The sequence below is a fragment of the Phascolarctos cinereus genome, unplaced genomic scaffold (genome assembly GCF_003287225.1).
Source record: "Phascolarctos cinereus isolate Bilbo 61053 unplaced genomic scaffold, phaCin_HiC Scaffold_1;HRSCAF=81, whole genome shotgun sequence".
In the NCBI taxonomy this organism is placed as follows: Eukaryota; Metazoa; Chordata; class Mammalia; order Diprotodontia; family Phascolarctidae; genus Phascolarctos; species Phascolarctos cinereus.
The window spans coordinates 199557855-199580218 of NW_027555514.1; the positions used below are offsets into that span (position 1 = coordinate 199557855).

The 22364-nt window shown below is 37.7% G+C and overlaps 1 protein-coding gene across 2 annotated transcripts in view; it reads right to left on the reverse strand.

Moving 5' to 3' along the window:
- Positions 1-220: 220 nt before the first annotated feature.
- The window catches only part of ANKRD16 (ankyrin repeat domain 16), a 37608-nt gene continuing 15464 nt past the window's right edge, over positions 221-22364 (reverse strand). Inside the window, exons 3-7 of one of the 2 annotated variants that reach the window (XM_020973731.2) lie at positions 17410-17452; positions 13291-13399; positions 7813-7974; positions 6046-6124; positions 221-824 (exon numbers count right to left, since the gene is read on the reverse strand). In XM_020973731.2, the coding sequence (XP_020829390.1) occupies positions 682-824; positions 6046-6124; positions 7813-7974; positions 13291-13399; positions 17410-17452 (536 nt within the window). In that variant the 3' untranslated portion in view covers positions 221-681. The remainder of the gene's footprint in view (positions 825-6045; positions 6125-7812; positions 7975-13290; positions 13400-17409; positions 17453-22364) is intronic. The other variant, XM_020973732.2, reaches the window with a different exon arrangement.

A 22364-nucleotide genomic window follows, 5' to 3' on the forward strand; every position in this document is an offset into this window, starting at 1 on the left:
GTTCACATTTAGTTTACACTTTCTATTAATTCTAGGCCTTCTGCAATTATATTAATTGGGATAGGGGTTGTGAAATACCCCCGTTAAGTGTATAAGCAGCTTATAGATGTATCCTTGCTAAAAACAAAACCAGAAATTATGCTAGTGCAATAACGAAAAGGTCTATGAAATAATAAATCACACTGAACAGCTGAATATCACTACTCAAACCTAAAGTAAATTTCATGTGTAACTTAAATTTTAATAATGCTTAATCCCATCCATAATATAATACTTTTATATCTTTCTCTGAGCAGTCAAGAGGTTCTTTTAAGATCAAACTCTAACTCCTCTCATAGAAACTGTTCAAGAAGTAAGATAAGTTACTGTGTCAACTTCAAAAGCAGAGAAACTGAAGTACAAAGCAAGAGGTGTATGCTGGATCAGGATCTAACAACATGTCCATAACAGAGCTTGGAATACAACAGAAGTTTTGTGGTTCCCAGAGGTTGATCCAGTACTTGGACGTTGTCTCCTGATGATCAAGACATTCTTACTTCAGGTATAGAGGAGCTGAAAGCACCCACTGATGTCCAGATTCAATAGTCATATGTTTATTAACCAAAAAATTGGCAAGAAAGCTAGAAACACTGCTGCTTAAATATTTCTTCTTTAAGGAAGATTCGTGGGTCATGCCATTTCTTAGTCAAAGTAATAAAGAATGTCTTGGTTTTTTATGAGCTCTCGAGCCAGGGTCCCTGTGATGTCTGGAGAGTCCTTTAGTCCACATTGGAGGAGAAACTCAACGCAGGCCAAATGTTGACCTGCACATGCCAGATGTAGGGCTGAGGGAAGATATGATCAAAATGAACATAGTACATCATATCTAAGGCAATCTTGAACTTGTGAATAGATTAATGCCACTTAAAGCAATATCTACAAGCTATTTGGTTGCCTACAATGTATACTTTCAAAAGTTCATCACACCCTCCCCAATACACTACTAAGGTATGCTTTAAATGGAAAGAAAGGCTTTTCAAAGTCTAGTGAATTCTATATGTGAAAAAAAATCAGCCCTACATATGAATTTGTTGAAATGAAACAAAATAAATTCTGAGCTGTCCCATTTCAGTGAATTAGCCCTGAAATGACTTCCAGGGGCCCACATTTAAAGATTTAGAGTGAAATATGCAACTTCTAGACACACTGTAGATATCTACCCAAATAAATGCTTAACCTCCTTGTTCCTCAACTTACTCATTTCCCATGACCTACTACTTCCCTCCATCACAGCCACACCTGGAAATAATAATACCCATGATTTTGTCACCACACAAATGCACCACTTTCATATCATGAATGAAATTCCTTCATCTGATTACAATCTCATGTCATTCCACCTTACCCACTGACTTGCAACCCCAAAGCTTATTCTCTATCCTCACTGTAACCTCTAATTCCTTGACCCCTCAGTTCTTTTCCAGGCCATCACCACTGCACTAGCTACATTTTCCTTCCTTCAGATCTTAACCACTCGATGAACCAGTTTAACTCTACATTGTCTTCTTCTCCTGAGGCCTTTGTGTCCTTAGCCTATTGAAACTCTTGACTTGTCAAGCCTCCCACCATCCACTGCCTTCTAATCATGCTGCTGAATGAGGATGGAGAAAATCATGGAACTGTGCTGCTAACTGTGCCACTACAAATTTATGTAACATAATCTCAACTGGGCCCTAACAGTGGCAAGGCAATTATTTTACACCTCCCTAACTGATGCACCATTGCACTTTCCACAGCAGCTCTTATAGCCCTTTTCATCTCTTCTCAAACCTACCACGACTCCCTCTCTTCCCACCTTCTCACCTGGTCTCACATTTCACTGAAAAAAACTGAAGCCCCTCTCCGAAGAGCTCCCTTTTCTCCCCTCCTCTGTATCATAGATCACTTAAGTGCCTTCCATCTCTTTCTCTCCCTTAACCTGTGTCTTATGATAAGAGGTGGCCCTTCTTGACAAGGCAAAACAATTGGCCTCTCCAGCAGACTGCCCCCTCCATAATTCTTCTTATCTTCAGTCACTGTCTTCTGGCTCCTCTACTGCTGACAAATATGCCTAGGACTGCCCCCCACCCCCGCCTCCATAAACTCTCACTTGCTCCATACCTCCCTGCTAACTTACTGTTCTACATCTCTTTTCCCATTTGTGGTTAAACTCCTTGAAAAGGCCATTTACAGTTGATGCCTCCACTTCCTCTCCTCTCACTCTCTTCTTAATTCTCTGCAGTATGGCTTCAAACCTCAAAACTGCTCTCTCCAAAGTTACCCATGATCTCTTACTCACAATATCTAATGGTCTTTTATCAATCCTCAATTTTCTTGACCTCTCTGTAGTCTTTGCTATTGTTGATCACCCACTTCTTGATAATCTCTTCTCTCTAGGTTTTCGTGATGCAGCTTTCCCCTGGTTCTCCTCCTACCTGTCTGATCATTCCTTCTCAGTCTCCTTTACTAAATCTTCACCCAGGTCATGCCCATTAACCATAAGGGTCCCCTGAGGCTCTGTCCTGGGCCTTCTTTTCCTCTCCTTCTCTAATATTTCACTTGATGATCTCATCATTTCCCATGGATTAAATTATGCAGATGGTGATCAGATTTATTTGAATAGCCCTAACCTCTCTCCAGAACTGCATTCTCACATCTCCAACTGTCTATTAGATATCTTGAATTGGATGTCTTGTAGACATTTTAACTCAATATGTCTAAAACTGAACTCATTATCTTTCTCCTCCAAAGCTCCCCAAAATAAAAATATATGTAAATATACATATACATATATGTATACATACATATATAACATACATATATGTATATAATACATACATTTAGTCTACCCTGGTTATAGCTATAATAGAGAATAAATTATATACATGTGTGCATATATATTTATATGCGCACGCACACACACACACATACACATGTAGACATACCCCCCTTTAGGTAGAAATGACAGGACTTGACCTAATTGATTTGGGTGTGTGTGTATGAAAGAATAAGTAACTGAAGATGATACCTAGGTTGCAAGCCTGAATATTGTGGTCTCCTAGACAGTAATATGGATGTTAAGAAGAGGAGAGGGTTTGCAAGGGTGGGGAACCTGCAGTGCTGAGGCCACATGTGGTCCTCTAGGTCCTCAAGTGTGGCCCTTTGACTGAATCCAAACTTTCCAGAACAAATCCCCTTAACAAATGGATTTGTTCTGTAAAACTTGGACTCAACCAAGGACCTAGAAGGCTACATGTGGCCTTGAGGCTGCAGGTTCCCCACCCCTGGTTTAGGAAGAAAGATAATTAATTCAGTTTTGGACATGTTGAGTTGAAGATGTCTATAGGACATTCAAGTCAAGCTATCTAATAGACAATTGGAGATGTGAGAGTATAAGATGGAGAGAGGTTAGGGCTGTTCAAATAAAACCAAGAATCATCTGCATAGAAATGATCATTGAATCCATGGGGATTCACACACACGTACAATCCTTTCTCTCCCCTGATATATTGCCACCACCCTGCTGTAGGCCCTCATCACCTCATGCCTGGATTATTGCAATAACCTGATGTTAATGGTACGATCTGCCCAGCATAAGTCTCTCCCTACTCAATCTATCCTACTCTAATCCATCCTTCACCCAGCTGTTACACTGATCCTCCTAAAGAACAAGTCTGACCATGTCACCCCCATGTTTAATAAACTCCAGCGGCTCCTTTGTAGGATCAAATATGAGATCCTCTTTTGGCTTTTAATGCACTTCATAACTTGACCTCTATCTACCTTTCCTCTCCATTTACTCTTCAATCTGGTGATACTGGCTTCCTCGCTGTTTCTCTCATCTCCATCTCTAGGCATTTTCACTGGCTGTGTCCCACACCTGGAACTCTTTCCCACCTCATCTCTGCCTCTTTGCTTCCCTGATTTCCTTCTAGTCTCAGTTAAAGTCCCACCTTCTACAAGAAGCATTCCCAGTCTTCCTTAGGTGGCACAGTAGATAGAATTCTGGGCCTGAAATCAGGATGACCTGAGTTCAAATCTTTCCTCAGACACTTCTCACCTGTATGTCCTTTGTTAAGTCACTTAACCTTTCTCAGTCTGTTTCCTTATCTGTGAAATAGGGAATAGTAATAACACCTACCTCTCAGGGCTGTCGTGAAGATAAAATGACATAATACTTGTAAAGTTCTTTGCAAACTTTGAGTTCTTTATCAATATTTGTCATTCTTATCTTTTTATTCTTATTCTCTCTGAGATTATTTACAACTTACCCTGTATATATCCTATTTATACATAGCTTTTTGCAAGTTGTCTTCTCCCTTAGACTGTGAACTCCTTGAGAGCAAGGACTTTTTTTTTTGCCTTCTTTGTATCTCCAGGGCCTGATACACAGAAGGTGCTTAATAAATGTTTTTTGACTAACTGAATGATTAACCTATTAATCTAAAGACAAGGTATACATACATAGATTGGCTGGTATGACTAAGAATTGGCTGGGGTCCAAAGAAGTCATTATTTAGTTTTGTAAATAGAATAAATGATCTCATTTTTTAGAAGACACTAATTCAGCAAGGAATGGTAGAAAGAGGTCTGGGCAGACCTAGTTTCACTTCCCACATCTCACATCTGTTGGCTGGGCGATACATTGATGCTCTAGACTAGAGGTTCCCAAACTTATTTGGCCTACTGCCCCCTTTTCAAAGAAAATTACTCATTGACCTCCTGGAAATCTACATTCTTTATAATCCTTTAATGGTTTTTAAAAATCTGTGTCATTTCAAAAAAAATATAAAATACTTTTTAAAAAGGACACATCTTAAATTTAATAATTTGTTGTAAATTTATGGTTTTTTCCTGCATTGAAATTTTGATGACACAATATTGTCATGTAACCTTATAGTATTGTATTGTAAACAAGTCATCACACGCGCATCTCCCTGCCGATGCACATGCATGCTGGACTTCACAACAATGCCCGACATACTGGCCTGCCAACACTTGCTTGTTAAGACCTGTCAGTGGACTCCACCACTGATCACTTATAACTTGCATTTTGTGTACTTATTTGGAAAATAATGTAATCACTATGACTTTAACTTTCTTACACAACAGATAAAACATGAACAAATGGTTTTTCAAAATGTTCTTAGCTTTTCTTCTTTCCTTATGCTTCCATTGCCCCTTTCTTTTTATTCAGTGCCCCCCCCAGTTGCACTTGAGGCTACTACTGCCCCCTTGGATTGTTCCAGGCCCCCACCCCCAGCAGAGGGTGATATCGCCCACTTTGGGAACTTCTGAGAGACCAATGGTGTCAAACTCAAAGAGGAATGGACGTCTGCCTGCTGCATATTGATTTAGAAAACCACAAATTATCATTATCTATATTGTATTATGTTTTTATTTTGTTAAAGATTTCCCAATTACATTTTAGTCTGACTTTGCCACAAATGAGAGGTTTGAGGCTGCAATGTTTGACACCTCTGCTCTAGGTAACTAAGACAATAAATTGCAAAGAAGATGCAGATCTTCTTTATAGAGGGTGTTTCCTTGCCCAGAAGTTCCCTCAGCCAATGAGATTACAGACGCAGGCCTTATGCCTAATTAATGAAATGTAATCTTCCTAAAACGTTACTCTGCTACTTTGTCACTGTGCCCAAGTTTTCTCAAAGTGTGTGTCAGTTAAGGTAGGAACTGACAAGTTCTAACAGGTCCTGTCAAGCTGTAAATGCTTTGGGTATGAGCCTGATGATAGCCACCATGTTTTAGTCTATCTAAATTTCAAAAGGTCATCACTATTCTCAGTCACTAGGTGATGAATTTCTTTGGCCACAGCAACTCATGAAACTATCTACTAAGGCTCAGAGTGTTGCAATTTGCATCACTGGAGGAATATTCACACTAATGAAATTACAGATTATTTGGAGCAAGTATTTCATATGAAACTCAAATAAGACCCATATTCAATTTACAAATAATTTGTTTATATTTTGTTTGTTTATATTGAGCATCAGTGACATAAATTCTTACCTGATCGATTTCTTCCATCTTTAGACTCTAGGTCAGCTCCCAAAGACAAGAGAGTCTTTACTGTATTTGTATGTCCCTCCTGATTTATTAAATACATTAATTACATTAATGAGTTGAAATCAGGTTTTTAAAATATATTCTAATATGCCAACTCTTTCTTTCTTTTGCCATCTTTTTACTAATACTATTTGTTTTTATATCATTTTCATTTGTGAATATGTCCCTCCCTCTTTCCCCTCTCTCTTTCCCATCACTTATAAAAAAGACTAAAGAAGAAAGAGGAGGAAAATAGGAAGGAACCCCTGGCCACTATAGATATAAGCTTCCTAGAACCTAAGATAGCTATTCATTTCTGTACTCTTGTGTGAATCTCACAAAATAGAGGCCAATTTAACAACTGTACAACAGCAGGGACATGGTGCAAACCTAGCTTTAAGTACCTCCTCTTCTGCGATCCAGGTGTTAATGGAACTCCCAGAGTTTACCTGTACAGGCCAGTTAAATTGCTCTTGCATGCTTATGGCTATCTTAAATATAGTTTTCATGGAAATATGGGGCAGTGATGAATTAAAAGAGACTATGAAAATGTAACACAGCATCAAAAAGTCTAACACTAACTGACTGTATATAGTAGGACTTACACTCCTTTGTTTACAAGTATAGGAGATCACTTAAGTAACTCATAAACTTTTATATCTGTGGCTGGTTAGTTCAGTTATTTAGCGTGCTATGATACTGAGGCTACGGTCATGAGTTCAGTTCAGAACACAGCCCTTAAAGCCTGATTGGAGGCTCATAAAATTATAGATTTTGAGTTGGACAGGTCTTTAGCAGTCCAGTTCAACTCTGTCATTTTACAGATGACGAAACTGAAGCGAAGAGTCACAATGTGTCCAAAGTCACACAGAGGCAGGACTGGAATTTGAATGAAGGTCCTCAAACTCTAAATATGGCACTCTTTACAATACGCTACACGGCTCCTAGAGGTAAAACTCTTTTTGATTGGTGGAAATTAATTTGTCTAAGTAGTTTATGAATCACAATATATAAATTCATATTCTTTTAATACTCTACCCCCCAATTTCATGAACAATAAATAAGCAGAGTCTATTGAGTACAACTTACATGAGTCTTTATAGATTCAAATTAAACTTTTTAAAAACATAGAAACCAAGTATCTCATTAATATAATGGCTTTTTTAAGATTAAAATTTTTTTAAAAAATATTACCTATTGTGCATGAGATTGGGAGTGGGGTATTAAAAGAATGTGAAGTTCTATATTATGATGCATAAACCATTTAGACCAATTCATTTCCACCAATCAATAAGCATCTTAACTTCTTTACCCCTAGGAGCAGTATAATATAGTAGAAAAAGTGCTGAATTTAGAGTTTGAGGACCTTCATTCAAACTCCAGTCCTGCCTCTGTGTGACTTTGAACACACTTCCAGACTCTTGTTTTTTAAACAAGTAACTCTTGCTTGATTCTGACTGATTTATTCAAAAGATGTTCTCACTGAACAAAAATAATTACTTTTAAATGTGGGGAAATCAATGGAGCCCCCCCTTATAGGGCAGGTTTCCATTTTGTGGCCTATTTAATTTCAGAAGGATTATTATTCAGAATTCACCTACTTTAGGAGTTGTGCCACAGGTAATTTTGCCAAACCAATTCACACAAAAGAGTTATTAAAAATTATCCAGTGAGGCAACTGGCTAACAAGTTAGAATAGGGATAGGAATACCATTACAAAATAAAACCAACCTTAGCTGCATAGTGGAGGGCTGTGTATTGCGTTAATGTTACTCTCTCATCAACTCCAACACCAAGATCAGTGACTAGGAACTGAATAGCTTTATCTTGACCAGTGACTGCTGCCTTGTGCAAAGCTTGGGCACCTAGGATATCCTGGGCTGTGAAACAAGCCTATTAGGTAGAAAAAAAGACAAGAGAGAATAACAACAATTTCATAAGAAAATTAGAGTAAAGGAGTGGATGGCTTGGTTAATAACAGTACTGTAATAGCTAGATATAATGCTTTAAGGTGTATAAAATACTTTACATAATATTATTTCATTCTCATACTAACCCTTTAAAATAGGTGCTATTATTATTATCAATTCCATTTTACAGATGAGGAAACTGAGGGTGAGAAAAGTTAAGTGATTTGTCAGGGTTATATAGCTAGAAACTATCTAAGGCAGATTAGATTGAACCCACACCTTCTTGGCTCCAAGCTACCTTATTCACAATGGGAGTTAATTTTACAGATAGTATGACAGATTTTACAGATTGTGGGTTGAAAAACTCTTCACTTCTTTTATATCCTTTTTGGTCACTACCTTTAGATAAACTAAAGCAGGTATTATTATCTCCACTTCATTAATCAATAAGTATTTATTAAGAGCCTGCTAGGTGCCAGGCACTGCACTGGGCTTTGGGGATACAAATAAAAAGAATGAAAATTCTTAATTTAAATGAGTAAATGTAAGTTCTAATGGGGTAGAGTTGGGGAAGAGAGATAAGTACATATAAAAATATATATAGCTGAGAGAGTTAAGTGCTTTCTTCAGGACTGTGCAGCTAACAATCATTTGAAGGAGAATTTGAACCCAGATTTTCCTGCCTCCAAATTCAGTACTTGATCCACTGTGGTATTACTGCCTCTATAAAGACATGCAGACAAAATAAAATCCATTGAATTCACACATAAATGCATAGGAAAGCATTTGGTTTAATGGATAAATAAGTGGTCAAAGGATATCAACAACCGATTCTCAAAAGAATTCTGAAGCATTCACAACCATCTGAAGGAATACTCCAAATCTCTAATAAGAGAAATGAAAATAAAAATAACCCTGAGGTTTCACCTTACATGCTGCAAATTGGCAAAGATGGCAAAAAATAGTGATAGTCAATGTTGATGAGGCTGTGGGATGATAGGTACCCAGGTGCATTTGCTGGTGGAACTATGAGTTGGTATACCATTTTAAAAAGCAATTTGGAATTGTGCAAATAAAGTGATTATAATGTCCAGAGATTCCATTACTTTGCCAAAGAAGCCACAGTTAGTAAAAAAGTTCCTAGATGCAGCAAAATATTTATTGCTGAACTTTTTGTAATAGCAAAGAATTGGAAACAAAGTAGATGCCTATGGATTGGGGAAATGGATAAACAAACTGCGATACATGAATGTAATGGAATACTACCATACTGTAAGAAACTATCAATGTGATGAATACAGAAGCATAAAAAGATCTACATAAACTGAAGAAGACTGAAGCAGAGCCAAGAAAATAATATACACAATGACTGTAACAATGTAAATAGCAACCATACACTCAAAAATAAAAAATGAATGTAACAAAATTATAAAGATCAAATAAAACATATAAAAGGACACTCCCACTCTACCCCTTTGTGGAAGAAGGAGGTCCACAGGTGATGTACACGTTTTCAGACTTTTTTAATGTATTGATCAGTTGTGCTGATTTTTCCTTTCTTTTTTTTTTTTTTTGGTCTTAAAAAAATAGTATTTGTTATATGGGATGGCTCTCTGGGAGGGAGAGGCATACTGCATAAAACTGTGATGATATTAAAAAACCCAAAAGATATCAATAAAGACTATTTTAAAATATACGTACATGTGCAGAATAAACATGAAGTTAATAAATGCATATATATGTATACACACACATTAGTTAAATACAAGGTAATTTGGGAGGATATTGTAACTGGTGGGGAATCAGGAAAGGCTTCATGCAGAAAATGGTATCTGAACTGCATGCCAAAGGAAAAGAGAGATTCTCTGAGGCAGAAGCACAGAGAGAGTGTATTCCAGGCATGTGGGACGGCCATTGCAAAAGTAGAGCAAAGGCGGATGGCATGTCATGAGCAAGTACCATTCCAAACTGAAAAGGCCAATGAGGCTGGATCTCAGAGTACAAAAGAGAGAGTAATACTATAAAGATAGCTTGGAGCCATATCATATAGGCTTTCAAAGCTAAAAAAGAGGAATTTCTATTTTGTAGATGCAACAGGAAACTAATGGAGCCAGTTAAGTAGGAAAGACATATGGTCAAATCTGCACTTAAGGTGAATTACTTTGGCAGTGATGGGTAGGATGGTTAAGAGACTTGAGGAAGGGAGATCAATTAGAAGGGCATTGCAATAATCTAGATGAAAAGTGATGAGGGCCTGAAGTGATATAGTATCTGTGTGTGGAGAGAAAGGGTCGGAAGCAAGACATACTATGAAGCAAAAAGCAGCAGAGTAAGGGAAAGTGAAGAGTCTAGGACAATGTGGAGTTTACGAGCTCAAGACACTAGAAGGATGAAGGTGCCTTCAACAGAAACACAGAAATTTGGAAGATGGGGAAAGATGAGTTTAGTTTTAGACATGTGAGTTTAAGAAGTTTCTGAGATATCCAGTCTGAAATGTCCAGTGGGCATTTGGTCATCTGGGATTGAAACTTGAAGGAGAGACTTTCTATGGATAAAACAAAATGAGGTCCAGAGATGTTTTGGCCATGGTAAGAAGGCTAGTGAGCAGAACCTAGGGCTTCTGAATTCAAATCCAAATTCTTTCTGTGCCTTTCTATACCATTATATGTGAATTCAATATTTTTCATTTTGTCTGCATGTCTTTATAGAGGCAGTGTACTACAGTGGAAGGGCAGTTAGGTAGCACAGTGGATACAGGGCAGGGCCTGGAGTCAGGAAAACTGGTCTTCCTGAATTTAAATATGGCCTCAGATACTTATTTGCTGTGTGACCCTGCACAAGTCACTTAACCTTGTTTGCCTCAGTTTTCTCATCTATAAAATGAGCTGGAGAAATGAATGGTAAACCACTCCATTATCTTTGCCAAGAAAACCCTAAATGGGATCACAAAAAGTTGGACACAACCGAAATGACTCAACAACATCCACAGTGATTAGAGTGCTAACTCTGGAGGCAGGAAGGTATGTGTTCAAATACTGCTTCAGACAATTGTTAGCCACATAACCTGGGACAAAGTACTTAGCCTCTCTCAAGCTCATTTTTCTCATTTACTAAATAGGGATCATAATAGCACCTGCCTTACAAGGTCATTATGAGGATCAAAAAAATAATAGAAGTAAAGCATTTTGCAAACCTTAAATTGCACCAAAAACTTTTATTAACTACTTGTTTTGTGTCAGGCATTAGCTGGGAATATAAAGAAAATGCAAAACCAATTCCTGCCTTCAAGCATTCTACAAGTGGAGGTAGCACCTATATAAATAAGTACCAATAAGATACATAAAGAATAGATAGGAAATAATCTTAGAGAAGGAAATACTAGCAGCTGGGGAATCTGGAAAGATTTTCTGTAAAAAGCTATGTTTGAGCTTAGTCTTGAAAGGACTTTAGATGTAATCTAGTCCTCCTTGTTTTACAGATGATGAAACTGAGACAGAGAAAGATTATTTGTCCAAGGTCTCACAGCTAATCTGTGACTGAACCAGTGAATCTTACATTCAGTCCAGTGCTCTTTCCACCCCACTAGGTAATGTGTCCATGTTAGTGTTATTTCTTCTGAAACATAAATTTGAGGGCAGGTGTCGTGTCTCTTTGTACAGGTTCCTCTACAATTAAGCAAATTTTCATGAAGATGACTGAGCAGTTCAGCCCTGACCTCTTTCAGGATCACTAGTCTCACATCTCCAACTGCCTAATAGACATCTCAAACTGTATGTCCCATGTTTCAGTCATTTTTTCAGTCACGTCCAACTCTTTGTGACCCAATTCAGGGTTTTCTTGGCAAAGATTCTGAAGTGCTTGGCCATTTCCTTCTCCGAAATCATGTCCCACAGATATTTAAACTCAATATATCTAAAACTGAAGCCATTTTTTCCCCAAACCTTCCCTTCTTCCTAACTTCCCTATTATTGTTAAGGGTACCACAATCCTTCCAGTTGCCCAGGTGTCATCCTCAAATACTTTACTCTTTCTTATTCTTCCATACCCAACCTACTGCCAACTTCTGCTGCTTCTATCTTGGTTACTTGTCTCCTATATACCCTCTTCTCTCCTCTGACATGGCCACCACCTTGGTGCAGGTCCTCATCACCTCATACCTGGACTACTACAATAGCTTGCTGCTGGGTCTGCCCACTGCAAGTCTTTCCCTACTCCAATCCATCCTCCATTTATTTGTCAAACTGATCTTCCTAAAAAACAAGTCTGAGCATATTCCTCCCCTATTCAATCTACCCTAGGGGCTCCCTATTGCCTACAGGATCCTTATTATGAGCTTCATAACTGGGCCCCTTCTACCTTTGCAGTCTTCTCATACTTTAATCCCCTCCACTTACTCTGCTATCCACTGACACTGACCTCCTGTCTATTCCTCACACATGACACTCCATCTCCATCTTCTCTGGTAATCTCTCATGCCTGGAAAGTTCTCCCTTTTCATCTATGCCCTCTAGCTTCCCTGGGTTCCTTCACACCTACCTTCTACAAGAAGCCTTTCCTAGGCCTCTTTAATCTTAGCACTTTCCCTTTGCAATGACCTTCAATTTATCCTATATACATTTTTTTTTTTGCTTTTTGCTATGCAATTGGGGTTAAGTGACTTGCCCAGGGTCACACAGCTAGTACATGTTGTGTGTTGTGTTTTGAACTCAGGTCTTCCTGACTTCAAGGCTGGAGCTCTATCCACTGTGCCACTTAGCTGCCCCTATCCTATATTTCCTGTACATAGTTGTTTTCATGTTGTCTCTTCCATTAGACAGTGAGCTCCTTAACAGCAGAGACTCTTTTTTTTTGCCTTTTTTGTATCCTTCATGCTTAGCACTTAATAAATGCTGGCTGGTTGACTGACTACCAAAGACAATGGAAATGCAACTCAATTTAATTTGATTACATCTTTTAAAAATAATGAAATATTAGCTGGGTATTGAAACGATGGTATATAAGATGGGCTGGGAATTTCATGTAGATTTTATTTATTCATATGACATGTCCTCAATTATGAAAAACTGAGAACCAACTGTATATATTTAGCAGTATTATCTTCATGGCACAGAAAATTAAAGTGTTTTAACCAGTATCCTAGAGAAATTTGACAGTGGAAGACTATTAAACTAGAACACAAATCTTTCTGACTGCCATAATAGTGTCAAAAGTTAAGTCAGCCATCATGGACTTTCCCACCTAGCAGTTTTTTCCCTTGAATCTGTAGACTCAAATTAATGGAATAGAATAGCGTCCATACCTTATGTTTTAAAAGGAGGAGTTGAGCTATGTTGATGTGGCCACACTGTACTGCATCCATAAAGGGAGTAATGCCACATTGGTCTCTGCTGTCTGGCTCAAAATGGCACCTACAATCAAAGTAGGAAAGAGAGGAGTTGAGAAAATGGTAGCTTCAAACTCAATATCCAGTCAACTTTTTATCATCTATAAGAGGATTATCTGATAGGCAAACTATCTACAGAGACCTGAGGCTCTCCTATCCTCCGAATTTTTATCCAAATACCCCAGTGGAGAAGAATTTGAAAGGGATAGGAGGAGACTTAATGTTTGAAGGTCTACTTCAGGGTGTTACCTGTGTATGCATTTCTGAGTATGTATGTGTGCTCTTCTGATTGCATTTTAAAAGGTAAATATATATATGGATTTTAAGTAGTATATTCCTTTGTTTCATCCTTACATTTGTCCTCTTTCATTTCATTTACCTCTCATTTGGGACTTTCAACAGTTTCCATAGATTTAATAATTATCTCTCTATAGCTAACTCTCCCATCTACATATCCAGACCTAGTCCTGAGTTCCAGGCCTGTATTACTGACAATTGGATATTTCTTTTTTTTTTTTTTGGTGAGGCGACTGTGGTTAAGTGATTTGCCCAGGGTCACACAGCTAGTGAGTATCATGTGTCTGAGGCTGGATTTGAACTCAGGTCCTCCTGCTCCAGGGTCAGTACTCTATCCACTGTGCCAATTTCAAACTCAATGTTTCACAGATATCTCAATCTCCCCTGAAAACTACCTTTCTTCTAAACTTTCCTATTTTTTTTTGGTTTTTGTTAGGCAATGGGGTTAAGTGACTTGCCCAAGGTCACACAGCTAGTAAGTGTTCTGTGTCTGAGGCCGCATTTGAACTCAGATCCCCCTGACTCCAAGGCCAGAGCTCTATCCACTGCATCACCTAGCTACCCCTTAAACTTTCCTATTTTTGTGGAAGGCATGAATTATCCTTGGTATCTTCCTCAATTCTTTCTTCTCCCTCATCCTATATATACAATCAGTTGCTAAATCTTATAGTTTCTACCTACAAAATGTTTTTCACATCCATCCCTTGCTCTCTAATTTACATAGCCTAGACTCTAGTTTAGTTCCTATCAATTCTTGCCTAAATTACTGCAAAGACCTCCTAATCAGTCTCCCTGCTAAAGTACATGATCACTCCAATCCATCCATGGTTGACAAAGTGATTTTCCTAAAGCGCTAGTCTAACCATATGACTCCCCTATTTAATAAACTCTTTTGTTGTTGTTTGGCAGCTAGGTGGCCAAATAGATACAGTGCAGGGCCTGGGGTCAGGAGCAGCAGTATTATCAAATATTATCAAATCTGTCCTCAGACACTTACTAGCTATGTGACTCTGGGCAAGTCACTTAACCCCGTCTGCCTCAATTCCTCATCTGTAAACTGAGCTGGAGAAGGAAATAGCACACCACTCCAGCATCTTTGCTAAGAAAACCCCAAATGGGGTCACAAAGAGTCAGATATGACTGAAACGGCTGAACAACAACAAAAACCCTCTGACTGGCATTTAAAGACCTTTATCACTTGGCTCCAACCTGCCTCTCCAGACTTTTTTGTAATATTCATCTTTGTACACTGTACAAACTGGCCAAACTGGCCTTTTCACTACTGTACCCTTGATGACTCATTTCCATACTTTGATGCTGGCTCTCACTCATGCCTGGAATGCTCTACTTCCTTACTTGCACCTATTAAAACCCCTGATTTCTTTAAAAATTCAGCTCAAATGATACCTTATGTATGTTAGTACAGGACTGAAACCACTCAATCAACCCTATGTTAGCCTGAAACATTAACTAGGTGAGAACTGGGTCTCAATCAATTGCCATCAAAATTCCTTAGACTAAGTACAAGAAAATCTTTGAAAATCATTTGAGGAAATGAAATTGAGCCAGACAAAAGGTCTGTTCCAGCTAGCCAGAGGAATTGTTATGCCTTTTGGGTTCTGTATAAAAGTTCCAATGGGAACCTTTCCCAGAAATTGGAAGATGTGGCTGAACATCACATCCTTGAGAAGGAACTGCCTGTGGGGATGGGAGGTAGGGTGGGGAGGTGAAGAGAGAGGAGGAGAAGCCTTAGCCAGGTCTCCTTTCCTCTGTACCAGGGAAAGGATATGTACTAGGGCTTCCCCTCTCCCACCCCTACAATATAGATTAGGCCCTAAAAAGCAACAATGTCAGGACTTGATTAGCCTAGGGGGTGGCATCAAGGCTCAAGGTGGGTATACTTTTCTAACAGCCTTAGAAAATGCAGTTAAACTGGCTTTCCTTACTCCTTTTATTTATAAACACAGGCAAAGAACTATGTGGAGATGGCTTCCTGGTCACCTAGGAGCATGAAAGGTCATAGCCACTTGGGTTCAGGCCCTTAAGACTTAGTAGATGCCTGAAGAATCACCATACCCACACCTGCTGAACAGATATGCTTCCATATGGAGATAAGGGGCTCCAGCCATTCCATAAGTTAAGCATACTTGCTGCCTATCCTTGCTGTGTTAGAGCTAAGTAAACTTCCTTTGAACTAGTCAGTGACTTTTATGCACCTTATTTCCTCCCAATATCAAACTTAAACTGATAGGGTACCAGCATCAGAACTAGTCCTCCCATCCTCCCCTCTACTCTGTGACTAGAGGAGGAGCTTCTGGCTTTGAAGGATCTGGAGAATGTTGGACTTCCTATACTTCCTTGGGTATTCTAAACGGTATCCTGGATCAGCTGGCAGCAGTGTCTACACTGGGAATCAATGGTTGACTAAATATATATTCACCACGCTTAAGGGGAACTTCTTGAGCAGTCCACAAATGGAGAAAAGGACTGCAACAGCCAAGAGTTGTTACGTGTAACCTCTTTGCTGCCTGTGGTCTCTAAGCTGGAGCCCACTTTCTCGCAGATGTTACACTTAATTGTTGGAGAGTATATTACCTGTTTTTGGAGGGATGATTTGTACCAACTGTGTATCAACTTAGTACATACTCCTTTCCAAAAAGCTACTTATGGCTGGCTGATTAAGTGATTTTTCAACTGATAATCTAAAAGAAGAAGCATATCAGTGAGGTTTGAAGCCAATTCAATGAGACTACTCATACTCCTCAGGGGTTTTCCTAGGACCTTGAAGGGGAAAATATAACCAGTCTAGCAACAAGAATCTGATTTGTCTATTAAGAGTGGCAGCTGGGATAAAGATCATAAGAACATACATAGGCTACATACATAAAGCCTTTTCTGATTCTCCCAACTGCTAGTGTCTCCCCCTCCTCAATTACCTTGTGTCTATTTATATATGTAAATCTCTCCCCCAATATAATATAAATCACTTGAAGATAAGGATTGTTGTACCTGGGGGTAGACTGGGAAAGGGGGGTAATCAGAAGCAAATACTTCTGAGGAGGGACAGGGTCAAAAGAAAGAATAGAATAAATGGGAGGGCAGGATAGGATTAAGGGAAATAGAGTTAGTTTTTCACAACATGTCTACTATGGAAGTGTTTTGCATAACTGCACATGTATAACCTACATTGAGTTGCTTGCCTTTTCAATGAGGGTGGGTGGGGAGGGAGGAAGGGAGAAAATTTGAAACTTAAAGTTTTAAAAACATATGTTTTAAGAAAAGTGTTTTCACGTGCTACTGGGAAATAAGAAATACAGGAAATGGGGTACAGAAGTCTATCCTGCCCTACAGGAAAATAGAAGGGGAAGGGGATAAGAGAAGAGGGGGAGAGATAGAAGAGAGGACAGACTAGAGGAAGGGATATTCAGAATGCATGCCATCTTGGGGTGGGGGAGGGATGAGATGGGGTGAAAATTTGGAACTCAAAATCTTGTGGAAGTAATATATTGAAAACTAATTCTGACAGGTAACTGTTTTGTATCTTCAAGTAATTGGAGTTGCTTGGGGCATTGAGAGTTTAAGTGATTTGCTCAGTGTTACAGTGACTAAGTGTCTGAAGCAAGATTTAGACCCAGGTCCTTTTATTCCAAATGTTGAATTTACTCTGTAATACCCTGGCTACCTAGCCCAGACTACATGTGCTTCACTGCTGGGAGCACACAAACAGAGTCAGCTTACCTCTCAAGAAGCAGCTCCACGGCCTCTAAGCAGCCATGCATTGCTGGTATTTCGATGGAGAGAGAATGAAAAAAAATTAGAGTTTTTCAGCATTCAGACAACCAACTTTCTTCCCCAAACTCTAGTGCTCTAATTCTTTGCAGATTATCATTTATATGAGAAAAAAATCAGTTTTAGAAATGTAGACAAATTCTACCTATTAATTAGAGAGACTCATTGAAACCATTAGGATGAGGACCTCAGTGGTTTAAGGAATTTAAAAATAAGGAAGAGATGATCAGATTTGCTTAGAGATTTCAAGTCCTTCATTGGAAGCACTTACCTTTCTAAAGGAGTGATTTTGTGGAAGGAGGAGAAAAGGAAACATTCACAAGATTTAAGTGTCCAAAAGACATTTATTAGAAAGACATTCCTTACACCCAGATGGAGACGGTGGTGGAATCCTGAATCAAAACTGAGATAATGCTTCAGGAGTTCCCCAGACAGCGGTGATGTGGCAGATCTAAAGATAACTTTCAAGCTTTCTCTTTTTGTATAGGAAAAGTATCATCTCTGATATGTGCTGGAGAAGGTTCCTCCTTCTTGGAGGCTCCAGCATGGTGACTGGTGGGGAGTAAGGTGTTATCTACTATTTCTGTGTTTTGGGATCTTTGATCCTGGGAACTGGGAGAGGTGGATGAGAGTAAGGTAGTGAAATGTCCCCAAGGTTAGCCAACAACAGCGACAAGGAAGGCTTTTTTTTCCTATGATGCCTGATGCTATGGTGATTTTAAGCCCATATAGATAATTTATCTATGGGGTTATTATTGGGAAAAGAGAGGAAAACCTTGGTTAGTTTTGAGAATAAAAGCAAAAAGCAAAGAATAATGAGTACTTACAGGATACATGACAGAAGTTCCCAGGGAGTTCAGAGGGACTACCAGAACAATGCCTTGGGTTACTCTCACAAGTAAGGAATCAAAGAGTTTATAGAGGTGCTTAAATAATTTAAAAAAAATTCTTAGGAGCAGCTAGGTGGTCCAGTGGATAAGGTGCAAGTGGAGTCAGGAGGACATGAGTTCAAATTTGGTCTCAGACCAGACACTTGACACTTACTAGCTGTGTGACCCCAGGCAAGTCACTTAACCTCAACTGCCTCGACCAAAAAAAAAAAATCTTGTGATTCTAAATATGAAAGCTAACTCAGAATCCACAAAGAAAGGAAAATGAATTTTCTTTTAAAAAATGTTTGTATTGTTATTTTCTGTTTACTATATCACTATGGTTATCCCAAGTTTCCATTTCTCTCCTGCTCCCAGAGAGCCATGCTATATAACATAATATTTTTCTAGAGAGAAAAAATATCAGCATAACTGATTGATACATTGAAAAACTACAAGAATATGTGCAATGTGTAATACTTGTAGACCTCCCACCTCTATGAAGGGGTAGATTGAAGGTGTCTTCTAATTTTTCTTCATTTGAATCTTTATACTTTTCTTATATTTACTTTTGAATTTTTGGTTGTAGTCATTGTTCACACTGTTTTCTTGTCTCTGTTTACTCTGCATCAGTTAACCTAGATCTTTCCATGCTTCTTGGTATCAATCACACACACAATTTCTTACACTACAGTACTGTACAATACAGTAATATTATATTACATTCATGTAGTACACTTTGTTTAGCCATCCTCCAATCAATGGACATCACTTTGTTTCCAATTCTTAAATATCACAATAAATGTTGCCATAATTAATTTGGAGCACATATTAATTTGGAGAGGCTTTCTTAGAGATATGTCCAATATCTGGTTCAAAGAGTATGTACAATTTAGTCACTTTATTTACATAATTCCAAATTGCTTTCCAATGACTGGAAAGCTCCACCAACAAAGTATTATGTGTCTATCCTTTGACAGCCCTTCCAACATTCACTGCTAGCATTTTGGGGTCATTTTTGTCAATTTTTCAGGGTGCGAAGAAAAACGTCAGGGTTGTTTTGATTTGCATTTCTCTTAATATTAGTGATCTGGAGCACTTTAAAATGTGGTTGTGAATACTTTGTAGTTCTTCTTTTGCAAACTGTTGGTTCATATTCTTTAACCATTAATCGACTGGAGAATGGGTATTAGTCTTATAAATGTTAATTATTTATATATCTTGCATACCAAAACCTTTGGAAAAATTTGATACAATATTTTTCCCCTTTGATCACTTCTCTTCTTACCTAGATGCATTAATGTTGTCTGTGCAAAAGCTTTTCAATTTCAGGCAATCAAAGTTATCTATTTTATGTTTCATAATTACTTCTATCTCATGTTTACTTAAGAAGACATCTCCTATATAGCTTTAAGAATATATGATCTGCTTTTCTTCAAATTTTTTAAAAGTATGGTCTTTAATATTAAGGGAATATATCCATTTAGACAAGAGCAGGTAGGTGGTACAGCGGATAGAGTGTCAGACCTGGAGTCAGAAAGACCTGAGTTCAAATCTGGCCTCAGATACTTACTAGCTGTATGACCCTGGACAAGTAACTTCACCCTGTTTACCTCAGTTTCATCACCTGTAAAATGAGCTGGAGAAGGAAATGATAAACCACTCCAGTATCTTTGCCAAGAAAATCCCAAATGGGGTCATAAAGAGTTGGGCACAACTGAAATGAATGAACAACAATAATATCCATTTAGATTATCCATTGTCGAGTGTGGTATATAAGGTGTTGGTCTAAGCTTAATTTTTGCCAGACTATTTTCCAGTCTTCTGAGTAGTTTTTATCAAATAGGGAATTTTTCCCTAAGTAACTTATGTATTCTACTTTATCAAACACTAGGTTATTGATTTCTATTGTTTCTGAATCTTTCTTGTCTAGGCTGTTCCATTTATCTATCTCTCTATTCTTTAGCCAATACCAGATGGTTTTGATGACTGCTGCTTTATAATATATTTTGAGGTTTAGAAGTACTAGTGCTCCTTCATCCCTACTTCTTTTAATCATTTCCCTTCATATTCTAGATATTTTGTTTTTCCAAATGAATTTTATTAATATTTTATCAAGGTCTACAAAATATCCCCTTGGTAATTTGATTGGTTTAGCTTTAAAAGGGTAAACTAATTTTGGTAGGATTATCATTTTCATTATGGCATGCATGGCCAAGCCATGAGCACTGAATATTCCTCCAGCTATTTAATTCTTTAAAGAACACTTTGAAGGAAAAAAAAAAGGAACTTTTGTAATTGAATTTATACAAGTGTTTTGTATGCTTTGCGACATTGATCCTCTGATATTTTATGCATTTTTAGTCATCTGGAATGGGATTTCCTTTTCTATTACTGCTTTTTGGATTTTGTTATTGTTATATTAGAAATGCTGTTGATTTTTGAGGAGTTATTTTATAGCCTGCAGCTCTGCTGAAGCTATTATCCCAATTAGTATCTTTACTGATTCCCTAGGATTTTCCAAGTAAATCATTATGTCATCAGCAGAGATAGTTTTATCTTCCCTTTGGTGCCTTAATTTCTTTACTGCTAGCATTTCCATAACTATATCAAATAATATGAGAGAGAGTGGGCGTCCTTGCATCCTTGCTTCAATCCAGCATTTTTCAGAAAAGGTTCTAGTGGATCTCCATTACATACGATGCTTCCTTTTGGTTTTAATTGCTTTTTATTATACTTTTTAAAAGGTTGCCCTATACCTATACTTTATAGGGTTTTTTAAGCATAAAAGAGTGTACTTTGTCAAAGGTTTTTTTGCATCTATTGAGATGATAATGTGGCTTTGGATGGTTAGGTTTTTAATAAGATATTGTGTTGATTGTTTTCTTAGTGTTTAAACATCTTTGCATCCCCGGCATTAGGCCCACTTGGGCATAATGAATGATTTATTGGATAAATTTCTATAGTCTGTTTGACAGGATTTTGTTTAAAATTTTGAATGAATATTTATTAATGATACTCATCTATAGTTTTCTTTCTGTTTCATTTTTCTCTGATTTAGGTATTAAGATTATATTTGTTATACTAATTCATTGTTGGTGGAATTGTGAACTGATCCAACCATTTTGGAGAGCAATCTGGAATTATGCCCAAAGAGTTATTTAACTACCTATACCCTTTGACCCAGCAGTACCACTATTTGGTCTATTTCCAAAGATGATTGGAGAAAAAGGAAAAGAACCTATATGTTCTAGAATGCTTACAGCAGCTCTCTTTGTGGTGGCAAAGAACTGGAAATTACAGGGATGCCCATCAATTGGGGAATGGCTGAACAAGTTGTGGTGTATGATTGTAATGGAATATTACTGTGCTATAAAAAATGATAAGCTCAATGATTTTAGAAAAACATGGAAAAACTTGTACGAAATAATGAAGAGTGAAATGAGCAGAACCAAGAGAACATCGTATATAGTAACAGCAATACTGTTTTAAGAACGACTTTGAGTGAATGTTATTTTGTCTATTATAAATACCCAAATTAACTATATAAAGAACATATGAAGAAAGATGCTATCTGCATCCAGAAAAAGAACTGATAAATAGAAGTATAGAATAATTTTACATATATATATATATATATGTATTTATATCCGTATCTAATGGTAGCCATGTCTAGGGTGGGAGGCAGAAGAAAGAAGAAAAGACAAAAAATAAATTTATATGATAATTTTTTTGTATATTTGAAAGGAATAGCAAGGTTTGCACAATAATTTGCAGTTTCATACAATCATCTTTTTTTATTGTACTGTTATGGAAATGCTTGTTTTATTCCATAAAATTAAAAAATATATTTGTCCCATATATGGATTCAGATAGAGGGCTTTCTTTCCCAATTTTTGATAATAATTTCAAACTATGGGTACTAACTGTTCTTTAAACGTTTAATAATATAATCCTGTGAATCCATTAGGACCAGGAGTTTTTAAATTTGGTCACTCCTTTATTGCTAAATCTATTTCATTTTCTGATATCTCT